Genomic DNA, 20,779 nt, shown 5'->3' on the forward strand with positions numbered 1-20,779 from the left:
GTGCCAAGATACAAATCATACAGACTTCTTGTAGATGAATGTGATAAAAACTGATTTGCTAATTGTGTCCATTCAAATGATTGAGCTATTTCGATCCAGTTGAGATGAATCTTGCAACCCTAGTGCAGGCTTTATAATAATCAGTACATGCCAGACGCACACAGTACTTACACTTATAATAGTGTATACAGCCTATTTGAAAGCCTCATTACTGTTACATGATTAGACTGTGTTGGTTCTGTTGTGAGTTGCAGCTTGTTGTCATTTTGTCCTGTCTTCCTCCCAAAGGCGTCTTAATAACCCCCTCTGTTAGTTACCACAGCCACAGTCTCCAAACCACATCGCATCATATCACATCTCCCATGGACTATATGTTCAAGTAGGTCAGGTGAGGTACGAGGTACTGTGTCTTATGATGAAGTTATATTTTGTGGTTGAAATGAAGAAACTGTTACGGAAAGATTTTGTAACACTTCCTAATAATCCTCGTAAGAATATAGACATGTGACACATATAAACATGACAGGTTAGTGTACTCATTTCAATAAACCATATATATATATAAATTATTATTATAATTTTTTTTCACATGTGACATAGTACGTAGTGGTTACCTAGCAACCATACTGTAAACAGGCTTGTATAATAAAAATGAATATCTTGGCTGTATATATAAATGGACACGGCTAACGCACTCTCCGACACGTTCCAAACAGGAAGTGATCAAGGGTGCACTTCCAGCTCCATCGATTCTTGCTTTAATTCACTTAACATTGAAAAATTGTCATCCCTCACTCTGTAATTGCTGCAGTGAACTTCGTCATTTTGGTCTTAAAATATTCGTATTAACCCGCTCTACATGACCCTGATGTGTTTATTTTGAAATTTTATCTGTAAATCAATATATGAACATTAATAACAGACAAATCAGCTGCCTTCTTTCCCTGAGGTTGCTCCAGCTAGTATTAGCAACAGATTTGATTGACAGCATTGCTAATCATTGGCTCTTTGGTTGCTATGATACCTGTAAGCAGAATTGCAAATATGGAACCCTGCTGCAATTTCGCCCCTTTAACTCTAGCCTCGATGAGCTTCATTTGACCGGAGCTGAACACTATGGGCGACGTCGCAATCACTTAGTCCACTTCTTTATACAGTGTGGATGCAGCTCTATCATCATAGAGTTTTATAGGGCAGTGTTTCTCATACTGTGGTACATAAGCTCTTAAGCAAACCTTTTCAAATTTAAGTTAATTAATTACTTCATTAAATAAGCACTTGATTTTATCCAGTTTAGAACTCCTGTAGCAATGGTGTAGTCCTGTTTTAGACCTGGTATGACTTTGGTGGTATGTGGTGTGAAGTTTGAGAAGCACTGTTGCAGGGTAAAGTCAGTGTTTGTCAGTTGCAGGATTCAAGCTTCACTGTAATCTTAATAACAGCATGAACTTGTAGTAATTGCTTTAGTCCCATCCAGTGTTCTCCCCAACAAATTGAACTGACAGACCAGCGGACAGCAGAAGCCTCCCACTCGTGTCACATTCTCAGTCAGTGTGAATGTGATGATGGACCAGACTCATGAAATGATTTGTGGTCGTTTTCATGTCTAAACAATCATATAAAAACTATACAAGTGTTTCATTTATTCTAGTAGAAGGTAGGGATGTAACAATAACTGAAATATTGTGATCACATCATCCGAACTCTCACAATAATATCGTGGGCCATCACAGTATATTGAATTAAGTTTCTCTTCTTACATTCATTGTTATGATGCAGCAATAGCTAAAATAAAAAAGAGGGAACTAGTCCATATATAATGATCCTTTGCTCTGTTTCATTGCAGATTACATGAAGACATAACTGTTATTAAACACTTTTAAATCTTAAGCTTTTGGTTCTGTCATAATCCAAAGAATTGTCAGGCATTTTAAAAGGAAAAAGTAGCATATTCATAATATAATATTCATAGGCTCCACAAAATATTCAGAGCTCCAGACTCATTGTCATTTTCATTTTAATATGTTATCCTTAAATTACCTCAACAATAAGGGTAGAATGACTTGTGTGTACAATTTGTTCTCTATACGGCACTATTTAAAAAAACCCTAAATTAATATATAAAACTATTATTTATATATATATATAAGTTGTTTATTTGAACAAAATACATTAAGAATTTACCTTTGTTAAGTTCAAACTGAATTAGTTGGTTTGATGCTGCTCTTTAAAGGTAAATACTGTGTCTCATTCACAAATAGATGAAAAAACCTCAGCACATTGGCTTCAGCCGCTTGGACTGGCATTGCAGGTCTGGTCAGAGGTGAAGGGAGAGTGAGTGAATTAATCTTTTTTTTTTTTTTTCTTTTAGTTCAGTAGAACAATAATTTAAGTATATTCTATATAACTTAACCCTTATTTATAAATAATAGGGAGGACGCAGGAGAAGGGATGTGACCAGTGATCTGGCAGGTGCACCGATGTGCAAGGAAGATTTTTAGTCGCACTAGGCACATTTTTAGGCGCATGTGCCCAAACTGGTTGCACTCTGGAGCCCTGATATTGTAATAAATTGTACTGTGAGGTGCATATCATGAAAATATTGTACCAAAAGACTTCAGACTTCAAAATCTGTACTACTACTACCACTACTATTTTAAGATTATATTAAGCTTTACCTAATATGTCCATTTCTTCTTACACTGGACCTGACCGTCAAAGAATCCAGCAGAACTCGTCTGTTGTCGTGGTGACGGAGGCGTTGATGGGAGTGCCCTGTTTGAGTTTGAGGTGGACTTGGCTCTCTGCAGAATCCATTTATGTCCTCCTCGCTCTGTAGCTCTGTTTCAGCAGCCCTGTCGATCCAGTGCTGAGTCATACTTTAGTGAGCCTCAGCATTTCTGTAAAAGCTTAGCCACAGACATATGAAGAAAGTGTAAAGATGAGGTTTTCTGAGGGTAAATTTTGGGTGACGTAAAGAATAACACCGGTCTCTGAAGGATTAACACGAAATGTATGTTTTTAATTTTGGATTAGTAGTGGTGGTTTTTGTCTTCTTTAAAACTCTGTAACAACATCAACTGAGTTTGCATTTGCTGACAACAGTATGAAATGAATAATGAATTTAGCATTTTGGCAAGTATCAGTTTAGTTTATGTATTTATACGTTTAGTTATGTTTGTGAAGGAGAGGTTGACAATATTGACAGTATCCTAATAACTTAAGTCTAGTGATTAATAAAAATTACCTGCTTAAAGTTCCTATATTACACAAAATTGACTCGTGTGAGCTTTGAGCCATGTTTAAATTGTTGTTTCCTCCTCAAAAACATAACTGGAGTTGTGTTTTGTTTCATTCACACATGTTTGAGTAACCATTTATTATTAGTCTGGCTACATCTCCAAAGCTCAAAATGCTCTTTTGATGTCATGTTGCAGTAATTTTCAAATTAACAGCTACCGTTTACCTTTAGTTGAGTGGAGATTAGCAGTTCCAGAGCTGAAGTTATCCAAACACTTCTAGCAAAGGTGTAAATGTTTAAGCACATCCTGTATTACCACATAACATCACATGATAGAAAGTGTTTTCAGTTTAAGAGAAAAACTCAACCTAAATATGCAGGGTTTGCGTGTTAAACATGCGTGTATGAAAGAAGGCAAAACTCCATGTATGTTTGCTGTGAGGAAACAGATCAGTTCAGAAAATAGCGTGACATTGGCTCTTTAAACTTTGGACATTTTACAGGAAAATACAGTGATACCAATCAGGAAAATTGCTCTTGCTCCTCAACTGGGACTATGACATCACATTGTAAAATCAAAAATAACACCTTTATAATCTTCTTTGTAAGATTACAGTATATATTTCTGACATTTTTATTTTGAAAGCTTTTGGTGGACTTTCAAGTGTTTCAACTGATATTCACATTTAGCTTCAAAACAACAATAACGTGATGTATTGCACCAATCTAGTGTTCTGTCATGTGGATATCGAGCAGGGTTTTTGTGGTACATCTGTGCTTCTAGATACAGCACTTGTACTAAATATAGTTCTTGAATTTTCTGAACTCTGCTACCAACTTGCTATAACCCTGTATGAATGTTTTTTTTGTTTTTTTTTCTCCCCTATTTGTTCATTTGATCCACTCTTCGAAGCTCTTGGTCAGAAGCAGTCGATCCTGTGTAGAGGATTTATAGACGTTAAACACATATATTGAAACCAAACCATAAAGCAGAGTTATCCCCTATAACTGTATCCTAAAGCGACAACATTGTTAAAAATATCAGCTGCAATAAAACATAACAGAATGCAACACTTAAGTAGTTGGTTGCTTCATAATTCAACCCTCTACAGCTCAGAAAAGTAATTAAACTGTTCCCTCTATTTCACAAACATGGGGACGTCACAATTATTATGGCCAAAATTATTGCGATTAATGATTTATATCACGATAATTATTAAAGTTGCTGACGATGTAAAAATGTTATAGATATGAATAATTAAATATGGATCCTCTTCATAGTATTGCAATGAAAAACAACTGTTATATTTAATTCAGTTCAATTTTATTTATATAGTACATTTAAAGCAACTTGAGCTGCTTCACATAAAAGTCAGCAAAAACCAAATACACAGATGACACGATACACAGGAAAAGAACAATAAAACGCCAAGATATCCTGTCTAGCTTGTGTTAAATGCCAGGGAGAAGAGGTGGGTTTTCAGTCTAGTCGTAAACTTTGCTAAAGTCTGAGGGGATCTATAGTGCTGTACAACAATGACCTAGAAGAGAACATTAAGGAGAAGTAGCTTTTCTGTGCACATTCTGGTGATATAATGGCGATTATCGATACCACATATGATTATTGATGATTTTATGGCGATAAACGATACTATTGTTAATTGTCCCATCCGTACGATGTGCAAATAAAAAAGTATTGTTCCATCTAACATAACATTTTACAATAACTCAATATAGTATTCATCGTGACAGGCCTACTGACTCACACTCTGGAGACGGCTCTACTTTCCTAACCCGAGCTAACAGGTTGTTTAGTGTTTGAGCAAACATTTGCAGCTGATATTACCTCAGCTACTGGAAAAAAACATGTAATATACTGTACCTCTGGGCTACTTGACCTTGCTTGCCAGCCACTTAAACCTTTGTTGGCCTTATGACAGCCAACATCTCGCTGCTGTAAATCTATTTAACTACTTGCTTTAGTTCTGGCTATACTTTCTCTTTGTGTGTTTTATTATACACAAGACACCAGAATTCTCTTCAAAACAGGTCAGATCTGGTCTGTAAGAGTGCAACATGACAGGTTTACATGTGTGGCAGTTTATGGAAAAATGTGCAAAATGTCACGATAACAAGTTTTGAAGTTTGATATACTGCTGAAGTAAATATAGACGGTAAACGATAATATCAAAACTACTTTATACCACTGACACAATAACCCAAGAGCTGATTCAAACTACAAAATCTATTCTAAATGTAGAATATTGTTAGAAAAATCATGAGCTGCAATAAGTAAACAGCAGAATTAGACAATTTACACACAATGCAGTTTAAATTCCATTTAACAAAAATAAAGGTGCTGTCACTTATTTTTTGACTAATCTTTGTTGTGGCCCTTGTTTACTTTATGGTTCCTAGGAAACCGCCAAGGAGTGACCTCTTCGTCACATCTACTGCCCAAGTCGTTCATCAAAATAATGATAATAATGATAATAATGATAATAATGATGATAATGATAATGATAATAATAACAACAGTAATAATAATAATTATAATAATGATAGTGACAATAACAATAACAACTACTAACTAACTATAACTATTAACTATGTTTTCGTGAAATTAGCAGCTCTAAGGTGTCATATGCACTAAGGTTGAAATTATTTGGGAAAAAATATCATATTGCAATAATGGGATTCTGTTCAAAGTTCACATTTTAAACATGTCCAGAAGAATTGACAAAAAGACTGAACTATGCCTTTAAACTGACTAAACTAATACAAGAATCACATTTCAAAAGAGATAGATAGATCTAAGATAGACCTAAACTACAAGGTTAGCAGTTTTTGAATGCAGAATAAGACTGGAAATTTAGTTGTTTGTGAAGAAAACTATGGCATTTAAAAAACTGCAGCTACTTTGCGATTTGCTAATAGTTTAAATCACGATTCATCTCACAGCCCTAGTGCATATCCTGCTTCAGTGCATAATATTTATTCCCTGTTTCGGAGGCGTTGTTGGAAAGGCACAAACAGAGGTTGGGCCTTGTGACTGCGTTGGGAGTCGATTAGATTTCATACTCACTGTGTTTGCTCCAATGAAAAGACATTTGTGGTGCACTGACATTTGGAACGAGCTCCTGGTAACGGTCTTGTGATGTGCGTTTGTGACCATAAATCTCATGGCTGGATGGATGTGTTAATGCTATAGTAAAGATCTGATTTAAAACTACTATTAACTACAAAGACTGAATTATTGATCGATTGGTAGTGAGGCACGATAATGGGATTTTCAACTGATATGATGAACAATAGTTTGAACATGTGCGTCATCGATAAGTGATTAAGTAAATCTGTCAATACGTTTTAAATTGACCTGATTTTTTAAATGCTTGTTTTAATTTATTGGTTTATAGGTTTAAATGTGATTCGGTTGTTAAGCAAAAAACACGGTCCCTGAAAGTTATGAAAGGTGAAATTTAATGCATCAATAATGTAGTTCCGAAACTTAAAAAAACACAAAGTTGGAAAGACATTAAGCCAAATCTTAGGTTTTCAATGTTTTTTGAAGTTAAAATAATTGTGTCATAGAAGTTAAAGTTGCTGTACCTATTTTTTTTCTTTCTTTTAAAATGTGAAAAACAGAATTAGTTCATTTTAAAGTTTTGCAGCATCAAGTTATTCCTCACTTATCTTATGCATTTCGAACAACTTAATTATTCACCCCGATGAGTTTATAAGCGCTTTTCACAACCACACAACCAGTGCAGAGTTTTGCCGTGATGGTAAAGCTAACAACAACTAGGATGCTAACTTGCACTTTCTGATTATCGGACAATAAAACGCTTTTATAACTTGATATGCAGGACTTATTTCGACCTCAAGAGCTGCTTATACTGGTGCAAAAAGACATATTTTGTTCAAATACATGGAAAAAATCAGGTACAGATTTCACTGAGCTTTTAAACTCAATAGTTCTTCATGAATTTTACGAGAGTTTCATTATATTAACCAAGTTACCCAGGCGCTTAACGTCATTAGTCACTCTCAAGGTGAATACTGGTCATTGTTTGTATGGGATAGGACTGTTGTTTAAAGGCAGGTTCAGTGCATTCGCAGAGACAGGCGTGTTGCATCAGTCTAACAACGCAGGATCATTGTTTTGGCTTATGTCATCTCTAAGGGAACATATTACTGAAACCGCCTCAGGATTTAACTCCGCTAATGGTATAGAATGTTTTATTTTTATATCTAATCAACACAATACTAGTTTTCATGCTAATTCATACAACGGCTAATACTGAAAAAGAAACTACTAACATTCTTTTGCCTTAAAAAATGAAATGTTTGTACGGCGACAATACCAGTTTATATGCCAGTGGTTCTCAAACTACGGTGGTGGTACGCAACCTCCTTTTGATTTTGCTGCAGTTCAAATATTTGCTGTCAGTTTGATCTACATTTCGTCATGTTTCTTTAAAAATGGTGAGGCCAAAATTACAAATTGGCTCTCAGAATAATCTCGTATCTTGTATCTATCTGGAAATTGTATCTCGTCCAACCCCTACTAATTATTCACCCCAAATTATTCAACTTTTCTTTCTTTTTTTTATATAGAGGAACCAAATGAGAGCACCCAGTATTTATTTTTAATGGGTGCCTTGTTAAAAATATAATGCAAACAAAAAACTAACAAAAATATAAGTATGTAAGTCTATATAAAACATTAAAAACAGGTGCAGGTGTGTGTATAAAAGTTCTTTACCAGATTAAATTATATTAATTTACTTGCCAGACCAGAGTTTTGCCATCACAGAAAAGCCAACAATAACTAACCTGCATGCTAACTCGCACTTCCTGTTCATCGGACAATAAAATGCTTTATAACTTGATACAGCCAGCACGCAGCGGACATATTTTGAGCTGTGTCTGTACTTGGGGAAACACAAATTCTAGTTAAATACATGGGGGGAAAAAGAAAATCACTTTCTGACCTAAATTTCATATCTTGTACAGTTGTTTAGCAGTGACTCATTGGGATTTTTTCGGCATTAGGACAAACCAGATGGACTGATTGAGAAGGCATCCAGCGCACGTCAATATTTTAATAATTAATTTCGGAATGTTGGACTTCCCTGTACAGACATCGGAGTTTCGCTGCGGAGGCGTGTCCTTGGCTCACCTCTTTCATATTTATGTAACGGCATCAGGGAGACACCATCCTAATCCCAACATGATCTGAGGTTCCCCTTCAACCAATCAGAACGCTCTCCGATTCACGCTCCAGCCAATCGCGGCGCTCGAATGAACTAGTTTGCATCATTACGGATGCAAACAATATAGCCCAATTAAGAACGAGGAGCTTGAATGAGCTACTTTGAACTACTCAAATTAAAGGAACAAATTATATTCTACTAAATACCTTTTAAAATATATTTACTCTTGACTAGGATGTTTGCGATAACATTTTGTGCTATCTTTTCTGCATTCTAGCTATAGGTCTGTACGCTGTATTGTAATCTGTTGATGTTGTCTTTCTTACACATTATTTTGTTAAGTGAGAATCCATGGAATGAGTTAATTGCAGTTTTGTGAGTGATTGGACAGTTTAATCTGCCTTTTCACTTCTGGATATACTGTTTACTAATGTTTTTGTGAGATGCTAATAATTTTGAGTGCTTTTGCTAGCGCTGTGGCCTTTTAGTTGATGAGTCGATGCACAGGGCTTTAGTCGACTATCTTATATTTTGCACATTTAATTTTTACATTTTAGGTACAGTGTGCAACTTTCTGATGGCATGTCACCTGCAACATCATGGAAGCAGAAAGTTAAATACTTTGCTCCACGGAGATAGTTTTATGAGATACTGTGGATATGTGGAGCCAAAATAATTACCTTTACATGACAAGTAAGAGTCAGGTTTGTGGAAATGCAAGTCTGCTCACAGTAACAACTGTTTTTTTCTATGTATTTCAGCTTTTATATAAGAGTAGGCAATATGGGGAAAAAAATATTTTTTTCCCTTCCCAATATTGATCAATCTCAAGGCACAAAGAGCAGTGTAACGATCACTGCAGTTTTTATTTTTGTGTTATAGGACCAATAATTCCAGAGAAATCCACACAATCCGCAGACTGCACCACACACACAAGGCAGAGGGAAGGAGGAATAGACTTTTAGTCAATTTGTGAAGATTAAAGTTAAAAGTTGTGAAATGCGAGGCTACGTGAGGACATAAAGAAACGTCTTATGGCCCTGACTCAGAGCCTTCACCTAAACACTCTTGTTTAGGTGAAGGCTGAGTCAGGGCCACAGCAGTGACTCCTCTTCAGTACCGTACACTCTTAGTGCCAAACAATTGACTGTAAACATGTCGATTAAAATGTGCTTGCTTGCAAAAAAAATTTAGATTTTTGGCAAAGTCCAACTTCTATGTTTGTCTGTTTTGTGACAAACTGTGACTTTATTAAAAATTGCACAGTCAAATGAAATTCTATGATAAGTAACTTTTTTTATTTTAAAAAGAAAAAATAAGGTAGCCCAACTTTGAGATTGTTAGGACACAACCATATGACTAAACCTCTAACTATTTCAGAGTGAGGCAATGGTTTCTTAAGAACTTCCAGGACATCACAGACAACCAGGTCATTCACTGGAGTCTGAGTTAAACAGCACTGAGAGGGGAAACCTGTGTGGGTTTACAGTGAAATTAACTTGTGTTAAGTGTGTCCTCAGGCTGAACCTTTACCAAGAGGGATTCTGGGAAAGGTCTTGAGTACAACTGCAAAAGATAACAGGAAATCTGTTTCTGTTCATGCTGTTTTTTTATTGCATTTCAGGTCACCACAAGCACAGGATTAAAAGACTCATTTTTACAGCTTGGGGCGGTAATATTGTGACTGTTGTGTGTTGTTCTCTTGGTGAAATCAAGGTAGGAAAGTTTAGCGGTTCTAAAAGGAATGGCTTGTTCTTAAAGCCCCATTGTGTAACATTTTTGATGGCTGCTACATCAGTCTTAAGTCACAATCGAGTGTGTGGAGAGGCAATCCTGCCCACAGTGGAGTTGTTGTGATACAAACATTTAGATTTTGATACTAAGGATAAAAATTCATAGTATTTCTTAAACTGACATGATTTAGATTTTTTTTAGTAACATCTACATTTGGAAAACCCTGGTTAAACTACAGTTTCCAGTGAGGTATTTAGGCATTGGAACCCTTTGCATCGATTAGAATGAGTTTATAGATCTTTTTTTTTGTTTTTTTTTTTACAACTCTACAAGGTAACCCAGTCTTTTCCCACATATCCTTCATGTTTACCCGCCTGGAGCCGCTGCCCTTGACCAGTGCTGCAGTGACCTCCAGCTGTGACGTTGGCTGGGGACACTCAGTCCTGAGCAGCCGAGCAGAAACGGGCCGTTTGATAAGAGCTTTTACTACCTCATCTATTCTGCCTCAAAAACCACCCAAGTCTTAGAGCAGGACAGAAATACACACCCCATATACTGTAATACTACTGGGGGATTGTCAGCACATTTCAAATTAAAAGTGCGGACATTGTTCTTGCTGACCACAGGAAATGTCCCGAGATGTAATTTTATCTTTTGTTAGAAACCAATTTTGCCCTCTTTTTGTAGGGAAGACCTATAAACAGCGACACGTAAACAGGAGCAAGTGCGCTGGTTAAAGCCTTTTATTGATCAGTGCCCTGTTTTATTTTATATTTTGTCCAATCATAGACATGACTCTTTCGCTGCAAGTGATATGGCACACGGTGAGCGAGGGGCTTTATGTGGTTGAATTAAAATTTCTCGGTCGCTGGCGTGAGGGTCCGACAGCCACGCAGCTCCTTGTCGTGATGACGCTTATGGTGAAGTCAGCTCCCATTTGACACGGGTGTTTTCTAACGCGGAAGTAAGAAGAGGACTTGTTTCTTTTGAAGTTGTTTTAGATAAATATTGCGATTTTAAATGTACAAATTACAACATGGTGATCCTCGGGTGTCATAGATTAACTATATAGCAGACACGGACACAATAGGTCTTCTTGAAATACTCTGAAGGTGGTTTACAGTTCTGCATTATTCCCTCTCTCGTCCGTCTCACTCAGTGGTAAGTTAAGGTTACAGCATCTCCAACCCTAGAAGGACCTGTGATAAAATTGGGTCACATGTTTGCTAAAAGGCTAATTATCAGTTCGCTGCCGCCTATCTCGTAGCTGTTATCGATTTGTACATGTTGGGATTCAAAGTTCAGGCGTGCTAAAGGTGTGACTGGATCAGACGAGGCCTCGCTAATATGAAGGGAATGCAGAAGAAACAGGGCACAGTTATAAACTGCATGAGGAGGTATCCATTATTGAAGATATACACAGTAAGGTAGGTGGGTAAAGCGCGTTACTTCATACTGATAACACAAACGGAGAGTCGCCATAGGATCAGTAGGTTTAGTTTTTGTTTATTTAGGATGTTTGGCTCTGTGTGCAACCGATGATGTATTAGATCTTAGACCAGTAAATGAACTGTTGCACTTTTATTTACAAAGCTTGTCTGTATTATTTGATGGATAAATTGGTTTGTAAAGCATTTGGATCAGTTTTGTTATGTCTTGATACTGTTTTAAGTATAGAAATGTTGTTTTCTGTGTCAGTATCTCGTGGGTAACTACACGTATAGCCAAAGTACTACTATTTGTAATGGAACTGAAAAAATTGGATTGGTACAGCTCTGTTTATAGCCAGATCATTTGCATTCTGGTATAAATATTAGCATATACATATCAGAAAAGCATGCTGTTAAGTTAATTTCAATATTTCCATACAAAAACTTAACCTCTGTCTGAAAATTTGTGGTTCATTTCTCAGTTCTAATTTCCAATTTACAAAGCAAGAACCTAAATGTAGCGTAAATTGTGTGTTATTGCTAGTCCTACAGTCTGGCATGGCTCGGCTGACCTTTCACCTCTGTATTTGTACCATAACAGCGTGGAAGTGTCAGTCAATAAACGCTAGCAACATGTTTGTTTAATCACTGTCAGTACAAACAAAAGCTTCAGTGACTGCTGTTCATTCTTTGCGCTGCGATTTGAACATGAGAGAGCGGAAATTTTGTTTTTTATTAGAACTTTTTGGCACAGGTTTGGAGTGGGTACTTTAGATTTGTGTTGTCACGATACTAAAATCCCTAACTCGATTTTGATATTAGGAATAGACTCAGTACTCAACCGATTCCGATGCCATGATGGTAATAAAAAAATAAATTAAAAAAACTCTTCTTGAGACAATAGAATTCAGCATTAAATAATAGTTTATTTTATGCTACCATGTGGCTTTATATCTGTGGAATCCCTCAGTCGTCCAGGTATGTTCCGCAGTGGTCCATGGGTGTATACTAGTCTATATGGTCTTATAATTTTTCTGCTACAGCTCAAGATCATTCTAAAGTTATTCAGGAAAAGATCATTTCTGTCCTGTTGATGTGACTTTTTTAGCATTGATACCAGTTTTGATAGTAATATTGATTAGTCTCTGATTTACGAGGCTTTTGACAACCCTACTTTGGATCGATAGATTATGTTCTATGTTTAGGAGACATTTTCTGATTTTAAATGGTTTGAGGAGGTAGTTTGAGGCCAGGTAGCTTTAATATTTAGTTCAAGGTTAATCGATAATCATGATTATTCAGGTCACAGTAAGAACTAAAATATAATAATCACCCAGGGCACGCTGACCTGGAAACGCCTTAGGATGTCACTGCAGGAACTGGAAGAAGTGTCTAGGGTGAGGGAAGTCTGGGAGTCCCTGCGTAGACTGTTGCCCACTTAACTTGGCCCCGGATAAGTGGAAGAAAATGGATGGATGGACAATTTTAGAAGGAAAATTAATCATTTCCATTGAATCTATAGTCCAATAAAAGTACAATTGTGATGTAATGTTAAGTGCTTTTTCATCTGGCTCTCATCTCAACCTGACTTTATCATCCAGAAAGTTTGAAATCCTGGAACCGTTTCAGGAAATCACTGTTATTTGGTTGTGGTATCAGTAATTGTGGTGTTTTTTTTCTCACAATTAAACACTAACATTAAAGTTTGATATTATTCAAGATTTGCATTTTAAACTAGGAGCATTTTGAGAGCAGACTCACTGAGATATATACTGCAGTGCAGAACTAATAATAATCTCTTGCATTTCAGAACATGTTTAAATTACAGGGTTAGCAGGTTTTATAATTGGTTTGACTCCATGGGGAGAAGGTGTTCTGTTTGAACTTTATATTGTGTACATAATTGCTACCTTTGCAATTTTGTATATACAACCATTCAAATTTAAATTGCTTTTTGATTGCAATTAATCTTACAGCGATGGCGGGAACATTGCATTTATAGAAAGAAGGATGCTAGAACATGAAGGAAGACTATAGATTTACATGTATATGGCACGTATGTTGAAGATAAATAGAATAGCTTAAACGTGCTGTACCTGATTTTTACCGTCTTTAAAATGAACTAGTCTGCAGTGGTTCAAAGTTATTCTTCACTTACCTTATGCATTCCAAGCATCATAATTATTTACAGCAATAAGTTTAAAAGCTCTTTTCACAACTAGCCACCAGAGTAATGCTAACAATAACTAGCATGATGACTTACTTCCTGATCACTGACAATAAAACGCTTAATCAATTTATGTTTTTTCAGGTGACGACTCCACTCCAAAGCAGACCTGATATCCTCCTTCTCTGATTTGTCCAAACTCAACAAGAAGATTGAGGATTGGGATATTGTGCAGTATCTGATCTTGGTTTGTTGCTGGGGGTGTGGCTTCTTGAAGGCCCAAACTTGGAGGTCTTGGTCCAGAGGAACTGAGAGTCTCACCTCAAATTGAAGAATCATGTGCTAAAGTCCAGCTCTGCCCAACTCCACACCAACTCCACAAAATGAATAATGAGGACGAGTTCTACGACGCCATCACAGGTTTGTGTTGGAAAATGTTTGATTTGACAGTTGAATAAAGAGAAGTGTTGAACCATGGTCCCTGCTAGAGTTGTCACAAGCTAGTTGGCTATTCAGGAAAGGTTATTTTTGTCCTGTAAATGTGACTTTTTTCATACCAGTATGAGTATCTAGTTTCTGTATTAGTTTTAGTAGGCAAGGCAAGACAAGTTTATTTGTATAGCACAATTCGTACACAAGGTAATTCAAAGTGATTTACAGAATAAGAAAGAAATTAAAATAACAATACAACTAATCAAAACATAAATAATCACAAATAATCATCATAAAATTAACATTAAAGGAGAAAAGTGCAGAATAAAAACCTTTCAGTCATATGCACAGCTAAACAGAACTGTTTGAGCCTGGATTTAAACATTGTCAAAGTAGAGGCCTGTCTCACATCTTCAGGAAGACTGTTCCAGGTTTTAGGTGCATAAAACTGAAACTCTGATTCTCCATGTTTAGTCCTGACTCTGGGCACCAGCAGGAGGCTGGTCCCTGAAGTCCTCAGAGTGTGAGATGGTTCATATGGTTCTAAAATGTCGGAGATATACTTTGGTGCTAGGGATCCATAAGATGGTAAAAAGCTGCAGATGTTACTGATTTGATGTGGCTGTTAAAGTTCAAGTCTGAGTCCATTACCCCTAGATTCCTAGCCTGATTTGAAAGTTTTAGAGAGAGAGAGAGACTGGAGGTGACTGCTGACACTTTCTCTTTGGTTTTATGGGCCAAAGACTATGACTTCAGTCTTGTCTGAGTTTAGCTGGAGAAAGTTGTTTTGCATCCACACACTGATCTGTTGGATGCAGTGGCAGAGTGAATCCACTGGTCCATAGTCACCTGCTGCCAGTGAGACATAGATCTGAGTGTCATCTGCATAGTTGTGGTGGGACACATTATTGCTGCGTATTAAATGGCCTAATGGCAGCATGTACACACATTTTCCAATTTCAACAAAGTACTCCCTGTTTTCTAGATAGGACTTGAACCAGTTTAGTGCCGTACCAGAGATGCCCACACAGTCCTCTAGTCTTTGTATCGATTAGTATCAGTGTTTCAATACTTTTGCCAACTCTAATCCCTACATGTACTGTTTTTTTGACTTAGTAGGAGGGCAGTATGTAAACAAAATTGCGAAGTGTGTTTTCTTTCCTATCTCTAGTATATTGGGGACATGTTATATTGTGAGTAGCGCTGCAACTAACAATCACTACATTAATCGGTTAGTTGTATAAATGCTAAAGGTCCGTGAATGTCACAATAACAAATTTTAAAGTGTGATATATAGCTAAAGCACATATAGATGATAAGCAAAGATACATTCTTAATGTGAGCAGACTCGCCTCCCCAGAAAAACTTTGACCTGCTTGTTTTTAAGGTATTTTAGCAAGAAACTAATAATTAGGCTATACAATTAATAATTTTTAATTCAGATGGAGATCCAGTCATTCCAAATCTTCACTTACGATCAGCTTGGTCTTTTATAATGGAAAGGTCTGCAGGCAATTTCCTACCTGTAATTGAATAAATGCAAGATAGATGCCAGACATTGGAGCATTCAAGGCAAAGCATTCATCTCTGGTGGCAGGTGCCGTCCTTACTAAAAAAGTTGCATATTGCACATTTAAGGATATACATAAAAACGTTTCACTTTATTCTGGAAGTTCCTGCGGGCACTGCCATCGTTATTTGAGTTGTATTATTTTGCATGGGGCTGCCGATCTTGACAGTAAATAACTTCTATACAGTCTACAAAGCTGTTTTAAAGCCTTCCAGAGAATCAGTGCAGTGTTGACTTGTTGGTCATGACCATAGAACGTTTTACAAAAATCAACCTACTTATATCAGATTTTAGCAGCAAAACCTTTCCCAAATTCTTCAGTGTAATGAATGGGATTCCCGCTTAAGTTCCAGAAGTGCCACCATAAATAAAGTGCCGTTTAGTAACATTTAGAGGCAAAAGTGGGCAGGATGAAATAAGGTCAATTGCATCCCAAATCACTTGTGGCTAAATCAATGAATCAGACACTGGCTTGCAGAGCTGGACGATATGAGAAGAAGATGAAAAATTGCTCAGTTAATTAAAAAAACTGCACTGATGTTTTAGTCAAATTATGTAAAAGTAAAAAAAATCTAAAACTAAACCAAGACCAATCTAATTCTAATTTAAGCCTTCAAAGGAAAACCATGAATACAATCCACCTTGTTGTCCATTTTACTTTCCAAAAGCGGTATTGATTATTGCGTCTGCCAGTATTTAGATTATTTTGCCATATTTTCTGCAGACATGGTGGCTTGTCCAGTTTAGTTGCAGCAGATGTTGTTTATATGTAACAGTGTCCCTGGTCCTAATAACCCCATCTCTATCATTGAACAAACCGCAGTGCAACGTGAGCAGCTCTTGTCTGATGATTTTTTGAATAATTCAGTGTCTTGTCCGCTCCACAACATGCCTTCTCTACAACACACTCGCACTGATTAAATGGTCCTTTTACTTGTTCTTTTATAATGTATTTTAATAGATTCCTTTTTCATACCAAGGTTTAGTTTGATTTCATGCCTGACAATTTCGACTGCTCATTAGCGGTCTCAGCTGATTTAAACAGGTTTGGTTGGTGTCTGACATTTCCGTATTTAAACTTGTCTAAATCAGCTGACCGGACATGTCACAACAACATCACGTGACCAGTCTGACGAAGAGCACTATAGTCGAAACTCGGGTATGAAAACAAACTAAACCTTGGTCTGAAAAAGGAATCTATTAAAATAAATGAACAGAATACCACATAAACCTCATTGGACCTTTTAATTTGATGTAATTTGCCCATAGCTATAGCATGCTAATGACCTTTGAACTGATGAGATCTAAAAGTGGGCTTTGGGCATGTGCGTGCCTTTGAAGATGGCTTTAATATTCAGGGAGATGGATGCAAACATTTGTTACAATCATATATCATTTTTCATTTGGCATTTGAGACATTTTAAAGAATTGAAATCATGATGAACCTTTAGATACGGCCCGAGGAAGTATAATATGGGATAGAATGTACCACCTAGTGTCTTGAAGTGCTTGATTTATTGCAATATTAAATGTACTGTACCTGATTTTGTTGTGAGATGTGAAAACCAGAACTAGGGCAGCTGTTAAGAGTAGCCCTTCCTCATTTACTTAGTGCATTCTGAGTATATTAATTATTCACCATGATGAGCTTATAAGCGCTTTTCACAGCTTTCAAAGTGGTAAAGCTAACAACAACAACGGCTAGCATTGGACAATAAAACGCTTATTTTTTTTTTAAATTAGTGTTGTCACAATACTAAAATTTCATACTCAATTTCAATACTAAGAAATGCACGCTATACACCAAACTGATTATGATACTGCAATGAAGGTAATGCCCTTTTTTTGGTAATAGAATGTGATTTTCATACACAAAATAATAGTACTTTTTGAATCTTAGCATGGGGTCTTGTATCGGTTCAGTTCAAGTGGCTTCCTCAGCTGTGGTCAAGTGCTGGTGGGACACTGTCTTATATCTGTCTGAAGGGAGGATATAAGACCGCATGAGTGGCGAAAGGTCTTCACTTTTTTCCAGCTGACAGAATTGCTTTTTTGTTTTTTTCTATGGAACCTACCTGAAGGTTTAAACAGACAACTCTCAAAATCGTACTAAAACTGCTCAGGTCAGTATGTCCTGGCAATGCAATTTTTATCAACATTTGCTCAAATCAGTATCTAGTTTTGATTTAGTAACGATTAGTATCTGATTTTCAACTCTTTTGACAACTTTAGACAACACACAATAGACTTGTTTTGTCCCTCAGAGCTGCTTATACAATAATCTGTACTGGGACAAGACAAATTTTGCTCAAAAACACGAAGAAAAATCGGCTACAGGCCCATTTAATATCAAGCCTTTGCAAATCTATTTCTGCGATGGAACAGTCTCACATTATAGGCCCCATAGTGAACTGAAGTGGTCCCTCTCTCATTGTAATTTTAATAGCAGTAATATAACGTCTTAAGCAGACATTTACTGTCCCGTGTACAGTGTCCCTGCTGTGACGGGCCTGTCCCTGCTCCCACTGCACCTTAGCAGCTCTTATTTGCATGTACTTTAGAGTCATCAATAAAATATCATAATGAGGTTGTTGTTGTTGTTATGATCGTCTTACTGAACAGACAGGTGCAGACCAGAACTCATCTATTATTTATTCAAATGGGGCAGTGTCATGTGGCAGGTCATAATCATTTTCCCATAATGCACGGTGAATTATAGATGTTCTAAAAATATACAAAGCTGCTAATAATGAAGGACCAGATGATAGTGACAGATTTAAAGGCGCTGTACCTGATTTTTGAGTTCTTTAAAATGTCCTAGTTATGTTTTTCCCGTTTTTAACGATTTAGGGTGGTCCAAAGTTATTCCTTATTTTTCAAATGTAGAGCGTCCTATTCATTCACTTCAATGAGTTTATAAGCTCTTTTCATAACTTTCAGAGGCCAGTGACAGTGCTAACAATGATCTGTTTTGAACAATTTAAAAACACTTTGAAATGATTATAATTATATGTACTGATTAAGGTCCAATAGAATTTTTTTTTTTAAATTTATTTGCTTGAATCACAACCGCATCAAAACAATGTATGAGCCACCAGGGGAGCTAGATCTGGAGACGTGTAAAGTATTCTCAGATTTGGAACTTTTCTTGTTTGGTCAAACTTATACCACTAATATATATTTTATTTATTGTGAAATACTTGTTCAAAAATTGTAATTTCCCCTCGCAGAAAGGCCTGTTACAATAAATATTATATCGACTTCATCGTTCATATGATACATGGAACAATATTTTTTGGGGGTCAGTATTTGTCATGTGAGCTTTTTCTTTACAGTAGTGGGGTATTTTTGGTTATTTATTGCAATATGATAAGATTTGAGCTGTAGAAGGTTGAATAAGTAACTTCTATGACTCATTATAGATACAGATACTACTATTTAGTTATTTCAGCTTTTTTTTTAATATTGTACATTTAGAATTTTTTTTTTTTTTTGTGTGGGGATAATTTTGCATTCTGGTTTGGCTTGAATATTATCATTTATCGTCTATATTTACTTTATCAATATATCAAACTTGAAAATGTGTTATCGTGACCTATAGCGACAATGCTTTGCACCCAACAGACCCTTTTTGTCCCCATGTATCTGTGCCAGGGCAAAACAAATGTCACTTTATTACAGCCAGGCACAGACCCTTTAAAGCTAAATGAGTTAGTTATATTAGTTATATTAGTAAATGTTCCACAGCATGACATCAAACGGCTTTATCTGAATGACAAGCAAGTGACGTACTTTTAAGCAATAAAAACACCTATTAAATAAATAAAGTAGATAAGATTATGGCCATAATAGAACATTCTAGGCAATTTAATAATGTCTCCATCAAAGAAGTTATATTGTACATTTTATTAATAGTGATGTGATGCATTGTGTAACTTTTTAAATCCTTTCTTTCAAAACACTTGCTGATATGGGCAAATCAATAGAATCAAACTTTATATGTGACAGAGCCAAGATCTTTTACATCCCTTATGCAATCTTTTTGTTAAATAATGTCTCTGCAGAATATTCAATACACAAAGCTGTGTATCCCTAGCAGCAGCAGTCGTAGTATCTTGACAAATTGTTAAATAAATGAAAGATATGATTTTTAGACCAATATTTATGGTTGTACCTTTTGTGCTGTAGAGGATTTAAAGGTCCTGTATTATGCAAAATTGATTATTATGAGCTTTAAGTCATGTTATAATGTTGTTCACTCCTCAAAAACATACCTGGAGTTGTGTTTTGTTTCATTCACACACATTTGGGTAACACTGCATTATTATATATCTGTCTATATCTTGAAAGCTCAAAATGTTTTGTTCCACCTTGTGATGTCATGAAGTGGTAGTTTTCAAGTTAACCACTTCGTTTTACCTTTAGTTCACAAGAGATTGGCAATTCCAGGGCTGAAATAATCCAAATTATTCTAAGAGCTCAACCTAAATATACAGGGTTTGTGTGTTAAATATGTGTGAATGAAACAAAACACAACTCCAGGTCTGTTTGTGATGAGGAAACAACACAATAACATGGCTCACAAAATAGTATCTATAATGAGTCAAATATATTATCAGGGTAATTATTAAAAGGCCCATATTATACTAACTACTCAGGTGTTTTTTTGGTGCTCATGTTTTTGTTTGTTATAGTCATAGACTGTAAATAGTGGAATGAGATCATGTGACATCACCCATCGCTTTTGGTTCCAGACAATTTAAGCCAATCAAGGCTAGCAGTTATAAAGTGCACAACAAATAACCTATTCATGAGCAAAGTTGTTGACGGTAGTCTCCCCTTCCCGCTCACACCGCTGCTTTGGCAGGGGGTTGGGACTTGGCAGCGAGCCTTGATAGCTTCAAATTAAAGTTGTTGCTAACGCTAGCAGGAGTGACCTCGGGGAAAGAAGGCACCTGATTGGTTTGTTATTAATGTTCATATCTTGAT

At 36.3% G+C, this 20,779-nt stretch overlaps 1 protein-coding gene across 2 annotated transcripts in view; it reads left to right on the plus strand.

Annotated features, from left to right (window-relative positions):
* The window catches only part of osbpl2b (oxysterol binding protein-like 2b), a 49,546-nt gene that overhangs the window by 10,527 nt on the left and 18,240 nt on the right, over positions 1–20,779 (plus strand). Inside the window, exons 1-2 of one of the 2 annotated variants that reach the window (XM_033969894.2) lie at positions 11,554–11,618; positions 13,933–14,208. In XM_033969894.2, the coding sequence (XP_033825785.1) occupies positions 14,172–14,208 (37 nt within the window). In that variant the 5' untranslated portion in view covers positions 11,554–11,618; positions 13,933–14,171. Of the gene's footprint in view, positions 1–11,553; positions 11,619–13,932; positions 14,209–20,779 lie in introns of those variants that run through there. The other variant, XM_055223222.1, reaches the window with a different exon arrangement.

The sequence above is a fragment of the Periophthalmus magnuspinnatus genome, chromosome 7, assembly GCF_009829125.3.
Source record: "Periophthalmus magnuspinnatus isolate fPerMag1 chromosome 7, fPerMag1.2.pri, whole genome shotgun sequence".
NCBI classification, from domain to species: Eukaryota; Metazoa; Chordata; class Actinopteri; order Gobiiformes; family Gobiidae; genus Periophthalmus; species Periophthalmus magnuspinnatus.